Source organism: Mytilus edulis, unplaced genomic scaffold, assembly GCF_963676685.1.
Source record: "Mytilus edulis unplaced genomic scaffold, xbMytEdul2.2 SCAFFOLD_821, whole genome shotgun sequence".
Taxonomy (NCBI): Eukaryota; Metazoa; Mollusca; class Bivalvia; order Mytilida; family Mytilidae; genus Mytilus; species Mytilus edulis.
The window spans coordinates 12,682-31,019 of NW_027267976.1; the positions used below are offsets into that span (position 1 = coordinate 12,682).

Here is an 18,338-nt window from a genome sequence, read left to right on the forward strand (position 1 = left end):
AAAGCAGATTCTTAGCAACCTCCAAACAGATATGGCGGAAAGCATCTTTATTTTCTGATTTTTAAAATAAAACAGAATGTCTAAGGCTGGGAAGAGAGTTAAAAGTGGAGGAGGTCAAGGAGGTCCAGCTAAATGGGAAGCAGGATTACTTGCAGCTGTTTTTGAAGAGGTTAATCTATATTTAAAACCGAAAGGTCGCTTCTTTATCAGTGTTTATAACGTTAAATTGACATATACATATAAGGGCTTAAATTATATACATAGAGAAACATAGAGTCACAGTCATCTTTGCATACATTGCTCATCCATAATCTTATCCGACAATGAAACATGAAAAATAATGCATTTAAAAGATTATGTTGTACTGTTAGTGACACAGTGTTAACTTCCACCACTGTCCCAGCTTAATAGGTATCAGGTCCGTTCGCGCCCAATATACTTTCGCACCCTACACCTTCGCACCTCGCACGTTCGCACCCAAGGTCCGTTCGCACTCTACACGTTCGCGCCCAATTTTAATTCAAATTCCAGTTGAATAATTGGAAAATCATCATTGTTGTTTTTAATTGCTTTCGTGTAAATACTGAATGTATTTATAGCTTGGTATGAGTAAAAGATTGAAGATTATAAATGAAAAACACAAAAGATAATTGTTTTTAATAGCTTGGTCCATTTGATCTGAAACAATGAAACAATAAAATATAGCAATACACTATTATAACCAAAACATGATAAAATGTATTCAAGACTCAAAAAAAAAAACGTAGTCAGAATCTCACTTCATTTTGAAACAAGTCAATGAAACAATTTTTTAACAATACACTATCCAAAACATGATTAAGATTTATTCAACACAAAACAATGCTGTATCACTTTATTTTGAGACAATGAAAACAATAATATTTATAAGAATACTACTTGATTACAAAGTTGAAATTGGGCGCGAACATGTAGGGTGCGAACAGACTTTGGGTGCGAACATGTAGGGTGCGAAAGTGAAAGGGGGCGAACATGAGTGGGTGCGAACGTGAATGGGCAGCGAACGGACCCAGATTCCCCAGCTTAGGGGAGGGCTGAATACTCACAAAATTGTTTAACCACGCCACATTCTTCATGTGCCTGTCCCAAGGCAAACGCCTGAATCTGACAGATAAAGGTCAATTTGTCGAGTCTGTAGGTCAGTAATTGTTGGTTCATTCTATTAGGCCACTTCACGGTTAGTTAACACAGCTGGTTTACATATTGTATTGGGGGCAGATGATCATGTTTTTAAAAGCGGTAGAAATATAAGACGGGATATTCCAAATTCCACATTCTGGCACCATACCAGGAAGAAGAAGAAGAAATGCAAAATGTAGTATGATAGTATGGAAATCAAATGCATGTTTGCAAGTATCTGCACTGTTTTAATGATGTTCCTGTATTTTTCAGACATTTTTACCTCCATTATGAAAATATGCCCCCTATTCAATATGACCAAACTAATACACCTTATCACCATTCCCGCTTTACCTGTGAATCTGTACCGCTTGAACTTTTGACATCATACAACAATCACTTTTCCATTGTGGCATCAGACATTTTCTATTATGGCGTCAACATTTTATGGGAAAACTATTTGATGTGCAGTAATGGCAGACAAATAGCGATAAGTTGTATTGTGAAGGGGTCTATTGAAAAGAAGTGATGATGCCCCTAAAACCCATGAATGATGTTCACTAAAACCACAGTTTTTGACGGAAATGCATGGAACTCAAAAGTTGTCTATTGTTTCATATTTTTTAAGTTGGGGCTTAATAGCTAATACAATTGGTTTTTGGCAATCATACCAAAACCAAAGTCCATATCTTCTTATTTTTATATAATGTGCATCACATTAACTGGATAAAATAACTAACAAATCTTCAGTGAAATATTTTATCAGTTACTTTCCTGGATTTTTTGGAGCTACTTAAAGCATTTATACTTGGAGTTCTATAGTATGCCTTGATAACCATTTTCTCATCTACTACATTTTAGGATAACTGGAAGCCAAATGTAACATTTGTAGTAGGAAACAAAAGTAGAGGATTATTCCTGATTAAAATTTTAGGAGAAACAGTAGCAGCTGGTTCCAGGAAATTGTTCAGTGTTCTCTCCAGAGAAACATTGGAAAATGAGGTAAAGATATTGTAAATACTGTAAATTAAGAAATTATTGCGTGCATTTATTATTGCGATTTTTGTCATTTGAGACTAAAATGTGATTTTAAATTTTGCGATATTGAGAGAAACCCTCCATAATTCATATAAAAAATTTCAAAATGCAAGTTTAAATTATTGCCATTATAACTCTGTCGCATTTTGTGCAATAATAAAACATAGCAATGATTTCTAAGTTAAAAAGTAACTGATAGACATTTTAAACACTTCAGTCTTGCCTCATGTAAATTCAATCAACATCATTTTCTTTCATCTGATTTTGTTAATTACAAAGAAAAGTTATGGCAAATAGTTTGGTTACATTTGATTTAAAAGTTGTATTTTTATCCTACCTAGGTTAGAGAACTTGGCAATCCAAAAGGAAAGAAACCAAAAGAAGTACCTCAGCATTATGAAGTAACAGAATCTATAAAGACTATACTTGATAACAATGAAGAAATCCCATTACCACTACTGGCCAAACTCCTCAAGTTTAAGTTATTGTGGATAAAAAGCAATGATCTTAAGAGGCGTGAACAAGAAAGGAAGGTAAGAGGACAACGAAAGTTTTTAATGCAAAACAATGCAGTAATTGGACAAATTTATATGAAATTTAGCAAAATTTGTCTAAATACTACATAAAATTCTGATAAAAAATCAGTTATATATATGATTAAAAACAGAAGCTAGTAAATGATATTAACATGATGTAGGTAATACCTCAAACACTATAAAACATGAAAGATATGTATGATCTAAGATGATAGGCAAATATCCATACATTATGCCAAGCTACATTGTATTTATTAATCTAACTGAAGGCAAGTTGTGGGCATAGTGTTTGCTGGAATATTTTTTTTCTCACACTTAGAGATATTTATTTTCATCATTCTCATTCACGTGTTATGCAATTTTCTTGCAACTGGTCAACTTTGTCAAGATTATCATAAATTTTTTTTAAAATTAAAATACATGTTGAAATATCTCAGTGGCGGATCCAGAGGGGGGGTTCCGGGGGTACGCACCCCCCCTTATTTTGCCGATCAATGCATTTGAATCGGGACAATCGGGACATATGTTTTGCACCCCCCCCTTTGCCCTGGGCTAGCACCCCCCTTTCGAAAATTCCTGCATCCGCCACTGTATCTGTTTCAAGTGAAACATTAACTTTGCTTATTCTATATGAAACTTGTCATCTTTCATTTATGGCTCCACCTCCAGGTGGATTTTATAGATGAAGATGGACCTAAATCAAAGAAAAAGGTGAGATCGTTAGAATCTGTGTCATGGTAGGATTGACCCTTGAGTTATATTTTACATTACATTATTTTTTAGGTACCAAAGAAAATTAGTTTCTCTTATTTCTGGAGGTTGTGGTTTTTTAACTTCTTACTGTTAATGATTGTGTTTTTTAAAGTGCATGGACCTAAGTAGTACTTTTACAATTTTTGTAGTCAGTTGATATTTGAAATTGAACTTTTATGTGAATCTATTCTCAGTAGAAAATCTATTGATTTTTTTGTGTGTGACATAGAACTATGTAGACATTTTTTATAGTAACTGTGTAGAACAACCTATCACTTTTTGGTTACAAGGTATTTGAGGACCTGATATTATTGATATTGACAGTAACAGGAATTACCAATAGTAATGGACATTAATAAAATTGAGAATGAAAATGGGGAATGTGTCAAAGAGACAACAGCCGGACCCCTAAACAAAAATGTATACTAGTTTCAGTGATAATGGACGTCATACAGTACTAAACTCAGAAATATACAAGAAACTAAAATTAGAAATCATACAAGACTACCAAAGGCCTGAGGCTTCTATAGCTAAAGTGTTATATTTTAAATTACACATTATTACAAGAGGGTGGTAAAGGGCTATTTTCGTGCAATGTTTTCGGCCTTTTTATTTACCAGTATTTTCATGTTTTGACGTTTTATTTCTTGTTTTCTCGTGTCTGGCTCGATTTATGTGCTTCGTGTTTCCCCTTATTTATTTTCCGTGTTTCGTGTCTGTGCTCTAAATTTCTCGTGCATGTCCCGCATTTGATTAAAAGTCAGTGTGTTATAACACCTTCTGAAATTTGTGTAATCTAATAATAATTGATGTATGTTGTTACCATTCTACTTTTGCAGTATGTATTGTATCAATGAAGTCCACCAAATTACTAAGAATAATATATTTTTTTTCAAATAAGAAGCAAGTAACGGAAGCTTAAAGTTGGCCGCAAGGTCTCCATATCAGGCCATTAATAAAGGCTACATGATCTCTAAGAATGACTGAGTAACAACTTCTGGTACTTTTTTCCTTCATATTTACGATTTTATTACTCGTGCTTCATTTTTTCCGATTTTTATTTTTCGTGCGACGTGTTAGCGATTTTTATTTCACGTATGTCTGTGTTCAGAACCCCCCTTTACCCACCCTCTTACAAGGAGAAAGTGGTAAAGTTATAAATGTTCATTCAGGTAAATCAAACTTGGACACAACAAAACAGAGAGACAGGGATTTTTGTTTCAACTTTAACTCCAGCTATTCAAGGCACTATTTTAAACGTATTAAAATTTATAATAAATTAATATTGAACATGGGCCTGGAGCAAGTTCATTGTATCAAATGCGTAGGAATACTAACTTACTTTATTATTATTATTAACAAAGGCAGAAATACTGAGAAAGCAAGAGTTAAACCTAGATGTAAGATGTTTGAAATGAATTTGGGATGTGAAGGTTATACATCTGTTTAGACAGCTACTCTGAAACAACATATATATCAACATTCACTTTGATCAACAAAACATAAAAAAATATAATTATAGGTGCATGGTTCAGGTTGCACTAAAGCCACGGATACATTGTTCAGTGGTGTTGTTATGCAACTTTTGTTGGTGCATTTATCAAGCTGCATTGCACTAGGTTTCAAGCTTTAATAAAAAAAAATGGTGTACATGAAAAGTCAGTTTAATCATCTGGTACTGGTAGAAGTAATTTGTGTGTGTTTCTTGTTTGTAGAGTATATTTTACCTCAGGAAAGCACAAATTTTAAAATGCAGATCTTCAAAAATCAAAAACATTTCTAGATTTTTCTTAAAATGATCTTGAAATAGAAGTTTTATTCAAATTAATGTTTGTTTTATCTTCATTTTATGGATTTGCATTGTCTTGTTACAATAGTTCCTAAATCAAAATGCACTTACTTAATAGAACTACTTATAAGACATTTCTCATAAACAAAGATATTACCAATAGACATTTTTATAGCAAAAGAATAATTGTGATACTTTTAGGCTGCTAATAATAGGACAATAGTTTCAATGGCATATAATTTGATTCCAATCTCCAGGCTGCCAATGATAAAGGAAAAGAAAAGAAAGGGTCAGCTAAAGGAAAAGATAAACCAAAGTCTGCAGGGAAAGGAGCAAAAGGAGGGAAAAAGACCCCAGAACCACCTTCAGCTAAAGAAGGGTCTAAACTGAGAAAAAAGAGGAGAAGAGGATGATACAGGGAAATATATTGGTAATACATTGTACTACAAAGCTGCAGGAATAAATAACTTTTGATAGCATTAAAACATACCTTAGGAAAAACACAGCTATTGCAATTTGATAAAAACTGTATAAATATTAATTTCCTAAGTAACTAATAAGGTAATAAAATGTGAAATGACTACATTATTGCACAGTTATGATCACATGTATGTCCTGGACGGTCTGCTTCAGGTTCCACAACTTACAAGCTGTAAATCTTAAAGGAACATTATTTTGTCACTTTGCACATCTTTTACTATAATAAAGCTCATAAAAGACTTTGTTTTAAAATCAGGGTTCAATCTGAGCAACAATAATTATGTCATTTAACAAAATTAATGCAGAATTGAAATGCAGACTAAAAGGAGTAAGTTCGGTAAGGGCCATATTTGGCCCCAATTATAAAGTTCATAGTAACAAGACAATAAATGTTTTAAGTTTGCCGTAAAGACATGAGAGAAAGTTGAACAGAACTGTTTTTGTCAAAATTTTATTCTAACACGTTGATTTTTCCATCCCAAAAAAGGTCAACATAAGGGATTTGGTGAAATTTGACAAAATCAGCTGGATTTCAACCAAATAAAGGACCAGGAAACATAGAGCGCAGGCGTCGACAAGCTTAATATTCAAATGAGACATGTGAAATGTCTTCACAAACATTATTCTAAAAGATCTTTGTTGTCGACGTATGCGCTCTATGTTTCCAGTCAAATAATCTATGGAAATTTGTGACGTCATAATGAAACGCAGAAACGTAAAATTTTCAACAAAATGGCTTATATCCTATCTAGTCAATGTATTAGCTATAATTTATCGTGATATTGGTCAATAAATCCGAATTTGAAATTTACGTTAAAAAAGGGGGCCATTTTAGGACCTTATCGAACATACTCCTTTGTACAACTTAAAGTTATAAAGGAGATGTAGACAGATTGAAAACTTACATACACTACTTTGTTTATAATAAATCTGTTTCTTTTGCAGATGATGAACCTGATGACGGTGCCAACCATTATATCCTGGTATGTGGATACAACAACCCTCACTTGTTTAAAGAGATGGCAGAACTTGGTATCAATGTAGACTCTGTCATCAGGATAAGGTTCACAGGACTATGAAAGATTTGAAAAGAAAGATGACGAACCAGCTATTGAAAAAGATGAAAAAAACACTAGGTAGGTTGTTCAATGGTGAACTTTAGATCTTTTAAATTTTGTTTTAATCAACTTAACTGACAAGCCTAACTGTCAAGGCTAACTGTCCATCTGATTTTGAGGTTTGGTTCTTTCAGATCAGTAACAGCTGAGTAGTTTTTATTGACTTTTATAGAACAATCCTCTTTTTATTTAAATTTTTCATTTTCATTTTGCAGTTTTGTCAATTGAACCAACCCCCTGAAGTGTTACTAGTATGATAGGGTGTCTTCAGGGTGGATGTTGTTTGATAACATTAAATGACAACCAGAGTAGACCAGTATTGCAAGGAAATATAGGTTTCTTCACATTTCACAGCCTATACATTTTGAGGACATCACCAGTATCTAAATACATTAATGCATTGTTTTTTTTGTCAGAGTTTCCTTAATTATAGCTATCAACTTCTTTATAAGAATGTAGTTGATTAATTGGTTGTAAACATTATTAAAGGTTTCATACTCATCTCATTTTTTGTACACAACCATTTTGTGCAGTCATGAATGCATTTTTCAGGAAGAGGGAGGAGCAGACAACTGTTGGGTAGGTAGAGACAACACTTTTGTTCAGTTTTTTTTTTCAGGCATGGTTATGAAGATTTCATTATTCCATTATGGTTCATCCACTGTCTAGCATGTTTATATCATCTATTTTCTCCTATCAATATTTCATCTTCATGAAACTGTTCCAACTCAAATGTACTCTATCATTTATTCATACCTTTTGTTGTCTTTTGTTTACCTAAAATTCCTTGATATTAGTAATCTGATTGAATTATGTATATGAAGAGGAAATAAAACCCATTTTAACGAAAATTTAAACATGAAAAACTGATCTTATTTCTATAACTATTTTGGTTTAGTCATAGCTAGATATTGGAGATGTTTGATGTGCATTTGTTCAAATATTGTTAAAGGTTTTATTTAAGTACATTATGTACAATTGTTTTAAATATGGTGACAAGTTATGCACAGGGAACATGTTTTATCAATGCACATTATGAAAAACAAGTTAATCACAACATTTAAAAGAAATTACAAAAACTGTTCTGTTGAGAAAAAAAATAAAGGCCAAAATATGTATATCTATTTCTGTCTTGGTTTAAAAAAAAATAAGGATGAAGTGATTTTATTTCTTATTATATTTTTTAAATACAATATAGGGAAATGGTCTAGACTTTAACTGTGCTAACTAAAATTTCCTTAATTTAGTTGGTAGGTTGGTAGATTGGAAATATTATTTAAGTTTTTATTTTTTAGGGCCTTATGAAAAATAAAATGTTTACATTGATTATTTTGAAATCCATAGGGATGAACAAACTAATTTAGTAATTGCCATTTGTTGTCGTATAGCATATATTTATTTTTTGTTTAACATTTTGTACATAAATGATGCTGTTAGTTTTTTTCTTTTTGAATTTTTGCTCATTGTTGAAGGCCCTATGGTAACCTTTAGTTGTAATCTTCTATATCATTTGATCTCCGGTTGAGTTTTTTTTATATACTAATAAAGAGGAAACATGAAACTTATGTTATGTATGAACTAAAATACACAACTATATTATGTATACTCTTTTTTAGTGCTATAGTTATTTCTCTTAATTGTTATTTTTATTTTTCAATGACATCAAAAGTAATACACACCATACCTTAGAGTCTGGATTGGGTTTATAGAATAGATAATAATGGGCTAGAAAACAGAATAAAGATGAATAGGCAAAAAAAAAGAATAAAAAGTACAGAAAACCCACCTCAAATAAATATATGAAGACCTGTTATCCAATCTGACATACTTCAATTATCAACCACTGCCAATTTTCATATCATTTTATCAGGCACTGAAATTTATATATCTTTTATTTTTTTCAACTGTAGCTCTTGAAGAAGAGGAAAGAAAACAGAAGAAGAAATTTAAGAAGGAATTGAAAACTTTCTGGAAAGATGTTATACTACTTTTACAGAAACCTCCAGATGATTCCAAACTTCATGATATTTCAAGAATGGAATATGAAGTGAAGTCTCTGATCATCCCAGAAAACTTGGAAGATCCAGAACAAAAGGTATGTATACTGATTACCGCTAGTTTATGTGAAGTTTAACAATAGAGATTTAAAAAACTTGGCACATTTGCCAACAAATATACGATAATAGAACAGAAGTACACTGATAGAAACATACAAAAGTTTTAAAAAATCAATATCTTAAATACTGTGATACCATCAGAGAACATTAATATGGTTTTATACTCATGAGAATTTTACTACATCAAGGAATCACAGTTACTTTTAGATTGCTCTATATAATTCATTTTCACTTTTCTATCGCTGGCATGTAACAATGTTGCTGTATGATATACTTTGTTAATGATTGGTGTTGCCTTTTGTACTCACTTTTATTTCATGAATTCCTATATTGTCTGTAGATTTATGACTTGATTGATTCTATTTTTAGGCTTTATTTGGATCAGGTGTGTTTGAAGATATTGCCTGTATGATTTATGGCTTGATTGATTCTATTTTTAGGCTTTATTTGGATCAGCTGTGTTTGAAGATATTGCCTGTATGATTTATGACTTGATTGATTCTAGGAGGCAGTACAAAAATTATTTACAGAATCTGAAATTGATTCATGTTCCAATATTCGGACAGCCATCACCTCCTTCACCTGGTGCAGGTAATTACTTTGACTTGACTGTTAGTGTTGCTCTCCATCTATTGCAACTTATTCAAACATCTGATCAAATTGCAATTTGTTTTATAAAACCGAACTGTTCAACTGGTCATAAATTTGAACAAACTACTGAAGAAATCCACAGTCAAGTCGTGTTAGTGCTAGGTGATAATACAAAGCATATATTTACAATCCTATAAGACTTTAGCTATTAACTGAATGTTTATACTAAATTTCTGCACAAAATTAACAAAATATTCCATCAGTATCTTAACTGCATTATCATATTAAACAGTTGATATTTGTATTGTTGTTAATGTTGCCCTTTTCCATATTTTCAATAGAAATACATAAAGCTTAATTTTGGAGTCAAATGTATCCCTGTTAAAATAACTGTTAATGTTTTTTCCAGTGGATTCACTTTTGTTCTATTTTACACGAATATATATGATTTTAAAAATTAAATTCAAATGTTTTGATTAAATACCTATGTATTATAGGAATTTCTTTAAACAGTGTGGATGGTAAAGGATCTAGAATAGTTACCAGTTTATTGTTTATTGTTTGTTACTTGTGCTTATTGTTTTTATTAGCCTTAACTACATGGCGTGTATAGTCTTGTGAAGCATTTGAATGACAAAAAAACCCACAAATATATATTATTTATATGTGTATTGATAAATTACCTCAGTAGCATTATATGTAGATCAACACAGTCGAAACTGGTTTAATTACAAAGACTTTAATAGATTATCAAACAAACATATTGTGCTTCAGGAAAATGCATGACAATTAGGAAGGCTAATTTTTTGTTTTTATTAGATAGAAAAATACTAAGTATATGGTAATTATGCAAGTACAAAAAAGTTCCTTTTTACATTTAATATTTTTTCTCACCAAAACTTTCATGCATATGTATGCAGCATTCTTTTCATATAACAAGTATTTATAATTTCTTGAATTAGTTTATCTCTGATATAGCGGAATATGCACTATAATTTCTTAAAGTTGCAGTCATTCTTTGAATAAATATATTTTGTAAGAAAATTTAAGGCCACACAATTTGATTTCTTGATTTTTGGACTATACAGGAACACGCATCCATGTTTGCCAATGAACTCCCATGTTAAACATGTGCTTAACTTCATAACACACAAAGCATCCCAACCTTTCTCTACTATGAATATTATCATTAAATTGATGTTGTTAAAATTTATAGTTATTTTCTGAGATATATCGCAACGTTAGTGATGGTCATGAAGTAGCTAAGCATTTTATAGTATTTATCGGCTATACAACTGTTTACACATTCAAAGGGTGTGACTTTTGTTTCCAAGTGCGTATTTAGATAAAATACCAACACTATTTCTTTTTTATTCTAAACATTTAGAGATCATAATGACATTTTTTATAACTTTAAAAGTTGCTCTCATTCCCATATTTTGTATCATTCCTTGTTGAAGTTTTCTGTATTTTAACATAGTTTGTGTGTGCCCATTTCAAAATTATCTGAAGTTTTTCGACGACATTCTAGGCGATTAGACAATTTTAATGCACCGTTTCAAATATGATGTAATGGTATAGAAAAACCTTGCAGCTGAGTAACTTGTGACAACAACAGGCTACATATGAGAAAAATGACTGAAAAGATTTTTACCTATTTCTACCGTCGCCATATTAGGATCGTCGTAATTCCAGTTAAGATTATCAGTTTAATTCCAGTAAATGTTCAAAGTCTGCAGTAATAGATACATGCAAAATATTTCTGACTTTATTGTAAACTAGTAAAGATTCATGTGATGATATTATTTCTTCAGATGATGGGAAACCAGTTTCTGGTGCTCCAACACCAGCTGCTGACAAAGACAAAGGTGCCCCACCTCCTGCAACATCAGTTGTTCCTGACCAAGATTTTGTCACACAAACTGATATGAGATATTACAACGATCTGATGAACTGTGTACCACAGGAATCTGTCAGTGTACCTTTAGTCATGCATAGCATGCTAGAACAGGTAACAAATGTTGTTTTCCTTTTGGACAAATGTCCTTAAAGTCATAATTCATTTAGTATTTTTATGGTTAATTTACTGTCAATGAAACTTTTTAATCAATCGAAACTTTGAGATTTCTTAACTTCAGCACTATCAGATGGCCTTAGTTTAATATGGTACAATTTTATGAATTTCTGAGCATCACTGTTTTATAAAAATGAAAAAAATTAGCCTAGCATACACAGCTATAAACATGAAACAAAAGATCTGTGTGGTGTACATCAGTTGTATAGTTTTTACCATTAAAAATTGGTGTACGATCCTCTTAAACTCTTTAATTGATTTTGCATGCTAAATGTTTCATTCATTAAAAAAGAAGTATGTCTGGCATGCTAAATTAGATGCCTTTTTGAAAATTCAAAGTTTGTACTTAGACATTCAAGAAGTGGACAAAGTTGTTTTCAAGATCTTTTAAAAACATCAGAATTAGTAATATGCATGTTAAAACTTTTTTGTTTATATTCTTATGTAATAACACATGTTCTTTTCTGAAATTAAGATTGTGGCGACAGAAGAAAGTAAAGAGCCTCCTAGTGAACAAGTGCCACCAAGACGTAAAGATGGACTCAACTCAGAACTTGCCAAATATATCAGTGGAATGGCATTCAAACTTGCCCTTACTGAGGAGAACATAATGTGAGTTGTCTCCCCTTAACTCTGAAAAACTTACTCTAAAGGAATAACATAATATCTGTTTAAGTAAATGGGAAGAGATATTGAACTATTTGCAGAAATAAAAATACCATTTACTTCAGATTTTTATTTTTTATTTTTGCATAATAGATTCTTTGAAACCTTGTCTTAAATAATGAGGGAGATGATTTCTTATTATACTGTGTATTATGTAATCGTTTTTTCAACCTATAAAAATTCAAATATACAGAGAGTATCTGAATGTTCACTTTTTTCCTTTCTAATTTAGATTCTAAATTTTGAAATAAATAGAAAGATAGATATTGGTCTATTTAGCTTAACAAAAAAAAACATGATATTGTTTTCTTCAGCGTTTTTTTTTAATAAATTTTTCATATTAAAACCATGTCTAAGATAGTGAGGTAGATCATGTCCTTAAAACATAAGAGTATTTTTTTTTAAACCTGAGAAATATAAATTTATAGAGAGTATCTTAATGTTCACCTTTTCCTTTCTATTTCAGATTCTATCTGATGTTTTTGATCTCCCTGACCGACCACCAGAGAAGCCATCAGGACCACTTTTGATGAATGCTAATGACAAAATATCACAAAATTGTCAAAATTTAAAAACAATATATGGCTTTAAACCCAGAACAAGTCGAGAAAGAGATGTTAGAACGTCTTCCATTCTCAGCTATGCTGGACTTACCACGTCCTACATCTGAAGTGGCTAAAGAAAGAGCTGCTAGACTGCAGGAATTGGTACACTTCTGTGCCACAGGTGGACTGTCCCAGTCAGGTAACAAGCTCATGTCTAACACATCAAGAAATTGAAGTGGTAATGGTTATCTGACTTATTATAATCATTACCATAGAAAAGTCATGTATATTCAGTATTTGCCTATAACCTACACAGTCTTGGTACCCATTGGAATTCTTAAAACGAACTTTTTTCACTTAGAGAACTCATAATTAGTTTTTTTGACAGAAATTGAAAATCACATGTATCACTTGTTCAGGGATTCTGTAGCAATTATTCTTTAAAATTGCAGAAATACATGTGTATTCATATTCAGAAATTTGGGTTTGATGCACAATCTATAAAGCATAAAACTAGCAAAATCACATTTTATAGAATGATGAAAAGAACATGTTATGTACTCTTCTTTTCAGAAATTGATAGAGCTTTCAAACAGTTTGTCTTTGAGTGTATGGATTGGTCAACTACCGATCCTAATGGATTCATTATGACAAAAGAAGGTGAAGGAGTGGTGCACACTGTGATCCCATGGGATGACCCTTATCCTTTCTTTAAAGGAATGATCCCACATCACTTAAAGTCTGCATTGAGAGATCCCATGTCAACACCATCCGAGGAGCGATCAGGTAATTAAGGCTTCTATTTCAATGGTGTGATTTGGTTGAAGTTTTGTTCCACTATTAATACTTTGTGTGGGGTTTCATTTCAGCTTACGGTAAAGCTCATTTCATGTAAATCTATAAAAAAAAGATTAACATGATGATGGTCAAATATCTGTCACTGGTAAAACTTTTTTTGAATGTACAGAAATTGCCATCAACATAGTAGTATATATAGAACTAAGCAACTTTGTTTGATTGGTGTCCAAAATGTTTAGGATTTATGAATAAAAGTATTGATCATTTTAGTTTTTAGCAATATTGAAATATTGCATGGGAAATGTATTCCTATAAATCATTTGTTTCTTTGTTAGTTTGATATTAGATAATTTTACAATAGGCAATGAATGATGGATGAAATTTTACAACTTGAGCATGAAAAAAAAACATAATTGCATGCAAACTTGTATTATTGGATATCACTACTATAACAAGATTAATAACCCATGGTCAATGAAATAGACTTACAAATATATCATGTATAAATGGTTGCTGTGTTGTTAAATATGGATTACAGTTTTAATTTTTGCTTTATTTAATGTGTTTGCAATAAATGTTGTACACATTTGAATGTGTAAAGCACACACTATGTATACATTAAAAATAAAGTATTGTGTTTTGATATTTGAGTTTTAAGCACAATTTCAGTATATTTGTTCTAGCAATTCTCTTACGACTCACGGTTCCCTGTTTGCTAACTGGTAATGGTATCACTAGAGTGTTTTAATGGTTAAATGCATATCACACGAGTGTTTTAATTGTTGCTTTGTTTGTACAGTGCGAATTGATCCTGTACCGAGTAAGTCATTCACCGTATTGTACTAGCATAATTTCTATCATAGACAGTCAACTAAAATTACTCCTACCATTCTTGCCATTGTAACTACTTTTATAGATTTGTTTTCGTGATTAAATAACAGAAACATGTACTGTATTATAAAACATTAAATGTAAGGTTACCCTTTTTAAAAACTTTCAAAAGATTTAGTTTTCATCTATAAAAAATAAATACTGTAATTTAAGTTGGCTTAAAAAAAAATTGAAATGTTAAGAAAATGGTATGATAACAATAATTTTTACATGGTAATCATACAATAATTTTTTGACAATATGTTTCAAACTTATAAGACAATTGATGAAAATACATACAAAACAGGAATAAGAAATGTATATATACTGATTAAAATTTTGTTGACTTTGACCAGATTTTTGAAGAAATGATTGTCGGCAACCATAAATTTATTTAAGATTTTTACATTGTAATTTTTAGATATAAAATGGTTATCTATTTTAAATTTTAAGTAGACATACTACTGTCGAGACATCTTTTTAAATTCTTTTACTACAAGTACTAGTAAAAAAAACAAAAATATGATAAATTTGCCAATGAATCCAATTTTTTTTTCTTTTTCTGTCAAACTAAAGACCTACAACAATTGTAGTCCCCATTTTTGGTTGACCTTGAATCCAGTCATTTGTAAATAGATACAAGTCATTGAGATTTTTATAAATGTTTGATTTCATATAGAAGTAGTTTAAATTGATTTATAATAGAATAAAATTAACCTAATTTTTTAAGGATAAATGATATCTAACCAAGTGGACAGAAATATTTGGACGTAACATTAATAAAACTATCAAGACTTCATGGTTTTAGTTGGAACTGTCATGCTTTTCACAAAATAACATATCTCATTGGACCATTTTCATGGCTTTTTTTAAGATTATTAGAAAATAACTATATACACATTTTTAAAGGCACTTTTTGCAATTTCTCTTCACATTTCTTTATCAAAAATATCAGTTTTCAATATTGAAGAAAATACAATGTTGTTTTTTTTTTCAGAAACAAGATTATTAATTTTATTTAGTTAAATACCAAGATGATCTTTTGGTAGTTTTGTACAAGTGAAAAAAAAAATAACATTGTTTTGTTAATAAAATGTTACCAGCAAAACTGATATTTAATAAGTTGGGAATTAACAACTTAATTTTCAAATTATATTTTTGACAATCTATTTAAAAAGCATCAAAATCAAACCAATAATAATACATTGTACCATGAAATAGATCCTTCAATCAAATGCATGATACATATATTTATAATTTATTACAGTGGTCTTTCTAACTCTCTACCTTTTCCTGTGCACACCAAGCTTTTTTCTTATTACATTGGCTTACATTTATATAATTTTGTAAGCTTTTATTTTATTTTAAATTTTTTTTCACATGTTAGACTTCTTTTTAAATTAGAATTCTTTAATTTTTTTTTTTAATTATTCATTTAAACAATTAGCAGATTTATATGATCCATAAATTGGTTTGTGTTTGTTGAATTCACATTAGATATTTTTTTTACCTGCAATAATAATATAGACAAATTTGATTTTTTTTTATTTTAATTTATTGCTTCAGTTATATGTCAAAGACATGGATCAGTTATTTTATCAGATGACATTTTCAGAAAGCTCGATGCTTATGAGCAAAAGACAAAGCTTTCAAGATTTTAAGATTTAAAACCCAAGTCACAGATTTTATGAATTTGAACCAAAACTGATAACTCTTACTGAAATGGAACAGTAGGAGAAAGGGGAAAGATAGCTTATTCATAGAATGATATTCACACAGGTTATTAAGCTCATATAAAGTTCCTCAAATAAGGGAATTTTCTTTATGTATCAACCTGTAAAGGTGTGTTTTTCGGTTTATGTACCTTTTTTAAAGACTAGAGGTAGTTTTCTGTGCAATCTGCACATTTAATGCAGTTCTAATAATCCAGTGTTGTACAGATTACATTACTTGATGATTGGGTTACCATTGCAGAAGTGAAGAATATTGTAGATTACTGATTATTATTGATATTTTTTTACACAGGAATAGATTCTGATTTAATTGATTACTCCATATCTGGCACGTCTTCTGATGTTACACCTATTGTGTCGCCAGTACCACCACCTCCTCACCAGCATGCAGATACCAAAAAACGACCTTCAAGGTCAAAGAAGAAACCTAAACGTAAATGCATCGTGATTTGCTTAATGTAACATTAGTCCCTACTGGCATGTTACATGTAGTCTCTTGCTTTTATTTTATACATGTAGTACAAAAATGTATCGTGTGTTTTGCTATTTTTTAGTATTTTCAGGATTATGAGAAGACGATATCATACAATGCAGATTCTGTTTCTATATCAACAGATTGTATTCATTCTTACTGCTGCTTTTATAGTTATGAATGACATTAGATAGATTATATTTTACAGTTTTTCTGTTTTAGCATAGGTTTCTAGATGCTATATTTGATTTAACGATATAAAAATGAATTGATTAATAGTCTAAATGCTAGAAAAGTACTAATTTACTGTATCCTATTAGTGCTACATAAATGATAAGTTAGTACAATTTCCTGACAATGATAATAATATTTTTTTCAAAATTAACTTCTTTATGATTCCAATATTCCTAACATAAAGGAAAATAATTTTGACAAACAATGATCCGAACTTTACGTTTTGAGTTTTTCCTCAGTCAGAGTTTGATATTTTTGTTATTTTACTTTTTTCTTTGTTTTAATAATTTTTCATCATTTTCTTTACATTTTTGATAAGAGATTGAAGCAGAAACTGACAACAACCAGTTTGACTTTATACTAATGTCAGATTGATATCTTGTTAAAAAAGGACAATTAGTTATTCCTATTTGAACCAAATTTATTATAGTTCTAGTAGAGATATTATTTAGCCTGATCCATTTGTATTTAGGCTCCCAAAGTCACCCTGTATAGTCCAGTGTAGATTTTTAAGGCTTCTGTTTTGATTTAAAGTCTTTCAATAAATTAGTTTATAAATGCTTTAAATAAATATATCAGTTCACATATACCTTTTGAAATATAATTTTTTACCAATAAATGTCTTTTTTTTCTCTGTTTTTTAGCTAATTTTATACTAGTTATTGATCATAATGATATTAACAGTTTAAAGAGGAAATTTTCAGTTGTTATATACAAATTTTTATATTCTTGAATTTAGAAATATTTGCCCAAGATTTATTTTTATTTTAAAAGAACTGTATTTTTAAAATAGTGAGGTGGTTTACTTAAAACTATTTTAGGAATGTATATAGTGTTGTTTAATGAAACTGCTTTATGGTTCAATTAGATATGAATAAGCTATCTGCAAAGAATTGATCCTTCAAAAGGCATTGAATTAGCATGAAATAATAAAACTTTAGCACATAGATAATTTAATCTTTCAGAAGACAACATGTTGCATAAGAATATACTTATATTTACACAGAAAAAAAGGAATTGATTGATTGTTGAAATAGTTTGTAAGTTAAATTTGAACAATTTTGTAGGAGCCGCCTCCCCTACACCATTAGAGGAGATGGGATTGGTCCACAGAAAGAGTGATGTAGCCATACAGAATGATAGATCACGTCCTGGGTCATCTGATAGTGGCAGTCTAGCAAGTAGTAAGAAGGGAATTCTTAGACCATCATCAAGGTCCAGTACTCCAGAAAAGAGGAGGTCCAGGAGTAATTCAGGTGAGTGATCAACCCTGATAACGTTGGAATAGGAATTTGTAGATAGATATAGGAAGATGTGGTATGAATGCCAATGAGACAACTCTCAATCAAGTCACAATTTGTAAAAG

General features: G+C 30.7%; 3 protein-coding genes across 4 annotated transcripts; all 3 read left to right on the forward strand.

Annotated features, from left to right (window-relative positions):
* The first annotated feature begins 2 nt into the window (after window positions 1-2).
* Window positions 3-6,835, forward strand: LOC139506465 (sperm-associated antigen 17-like). Of its 2 annotated transcripts, XM_071295461.1 has the most exons (6): window positions 3-169; window positions 2,020-2,160; window positions 2,538-2,729; window positions 4,850-4,885; window positions 5,532-5,704; window positions 6,700-6,835. In XM_071295461.1, exons 1-5 carry the CDS (start codon window positions 77-79, stop codon window positions 5,685-5,687), a joined length of 618 nt encoding a protein of 205 aa, XP_071151562.1. In that variant the 5' UTR covers window positions 3-76; the 3' UTR covers window positions 5,688-5,704; window positions 6,700-6,835. The 2 variants fall into 2 exon arrangements, with proteins under 2 accessions (XP_071151562.1, XP_071151563.1); XM_071295462.1 differs by lacking the exon at window positions 4,850-4,885 and having other exon boundaries at window positions 7-169.
* On the forward strand, window positions 6,770-12,850 carry LOC139506466 (sperm-associated antigen 17-like). The gene is made up of 7 exons (XM_071295463.1): window positions 6,770-6,890; window positions 8,783-8,967; window positions 9,430-9,580; window positions 10,078-10,101; window positions 11,395-11,591; window positions 12,130-12,266; window positions 12,787-12,850. Exons 1-7 carry the CDS (start codon window positions 6,830-6,832, stop codon window positions 12,848-12,850), a joined length of 819 nt encoding a protein of 272 aa, XP_071151564.1. The 5' UTR covers window positions 6,770-6,829.
* LOC139506469 (uncharacterized) lies at window positions 12,793-18,228 on the forward strand (the record flags this gene model as incomplete). The annotated part of the gene is made up of 5 exons (XM_071295464.1): window positions 12,793-13,064; window positions 13,439-13,651; window positions 14,463-14,483; window positions 16,559-16,699; window positions 18,040-18,228. Coding segments are annotated over exons 1-5 (727 nt in total), but the record flags the coding sequence as incomplete, so codon positions are not given.
* Window positions 18,229-18,338: the final 110 nt, after the last annotated feature.

Bases quoted from the DNA above. Each gene is read 5' to 3' on its own strand.
- LOC139506465 (XM_071295461.1), top strand. From the start codon at position 77: ATGTCTAAGGCTGGGAAGAGAGTTAAAAGTGGAGGAGGTCAAGGAGGT. The intron at 2,161-2,537 runs GTAAAGATATTG...TATCCTACCTAG, and splicing joins GAGAAACATTGGAAAATGAG to GTTAGAGAACTTGGCAATCC. The intron at 4,886-5,531 runs GTAAGATGTTTG...TCCAATCTCCAG, and splicing joins AGCAAGAGTTAAACCTAGAT to GCTGCCAATGATAAAGGAAA.
- LOC139506466 (XM_071295463.1), top strand. From the start codon at position 6,830: ATGAAAGATTTGAAAAGAAAGATGACGAACCAGCTATTGAAAAAGATG. The intron at 6,891-8,782 runs GTAGGTTGTTCA...TTTCAACTGTAG, and splicing joins AAAGATGAAAAAAACACTAG to CTCTTGAAGAAGAGGAAAGA. The intron at 8,968-9,429 runs GTATGTATACTG...TTCTATTTTTAG, and splicing joins TGGAAGATCCAGAACAAAAG to GCTTTATTTGGATCAGCTGT.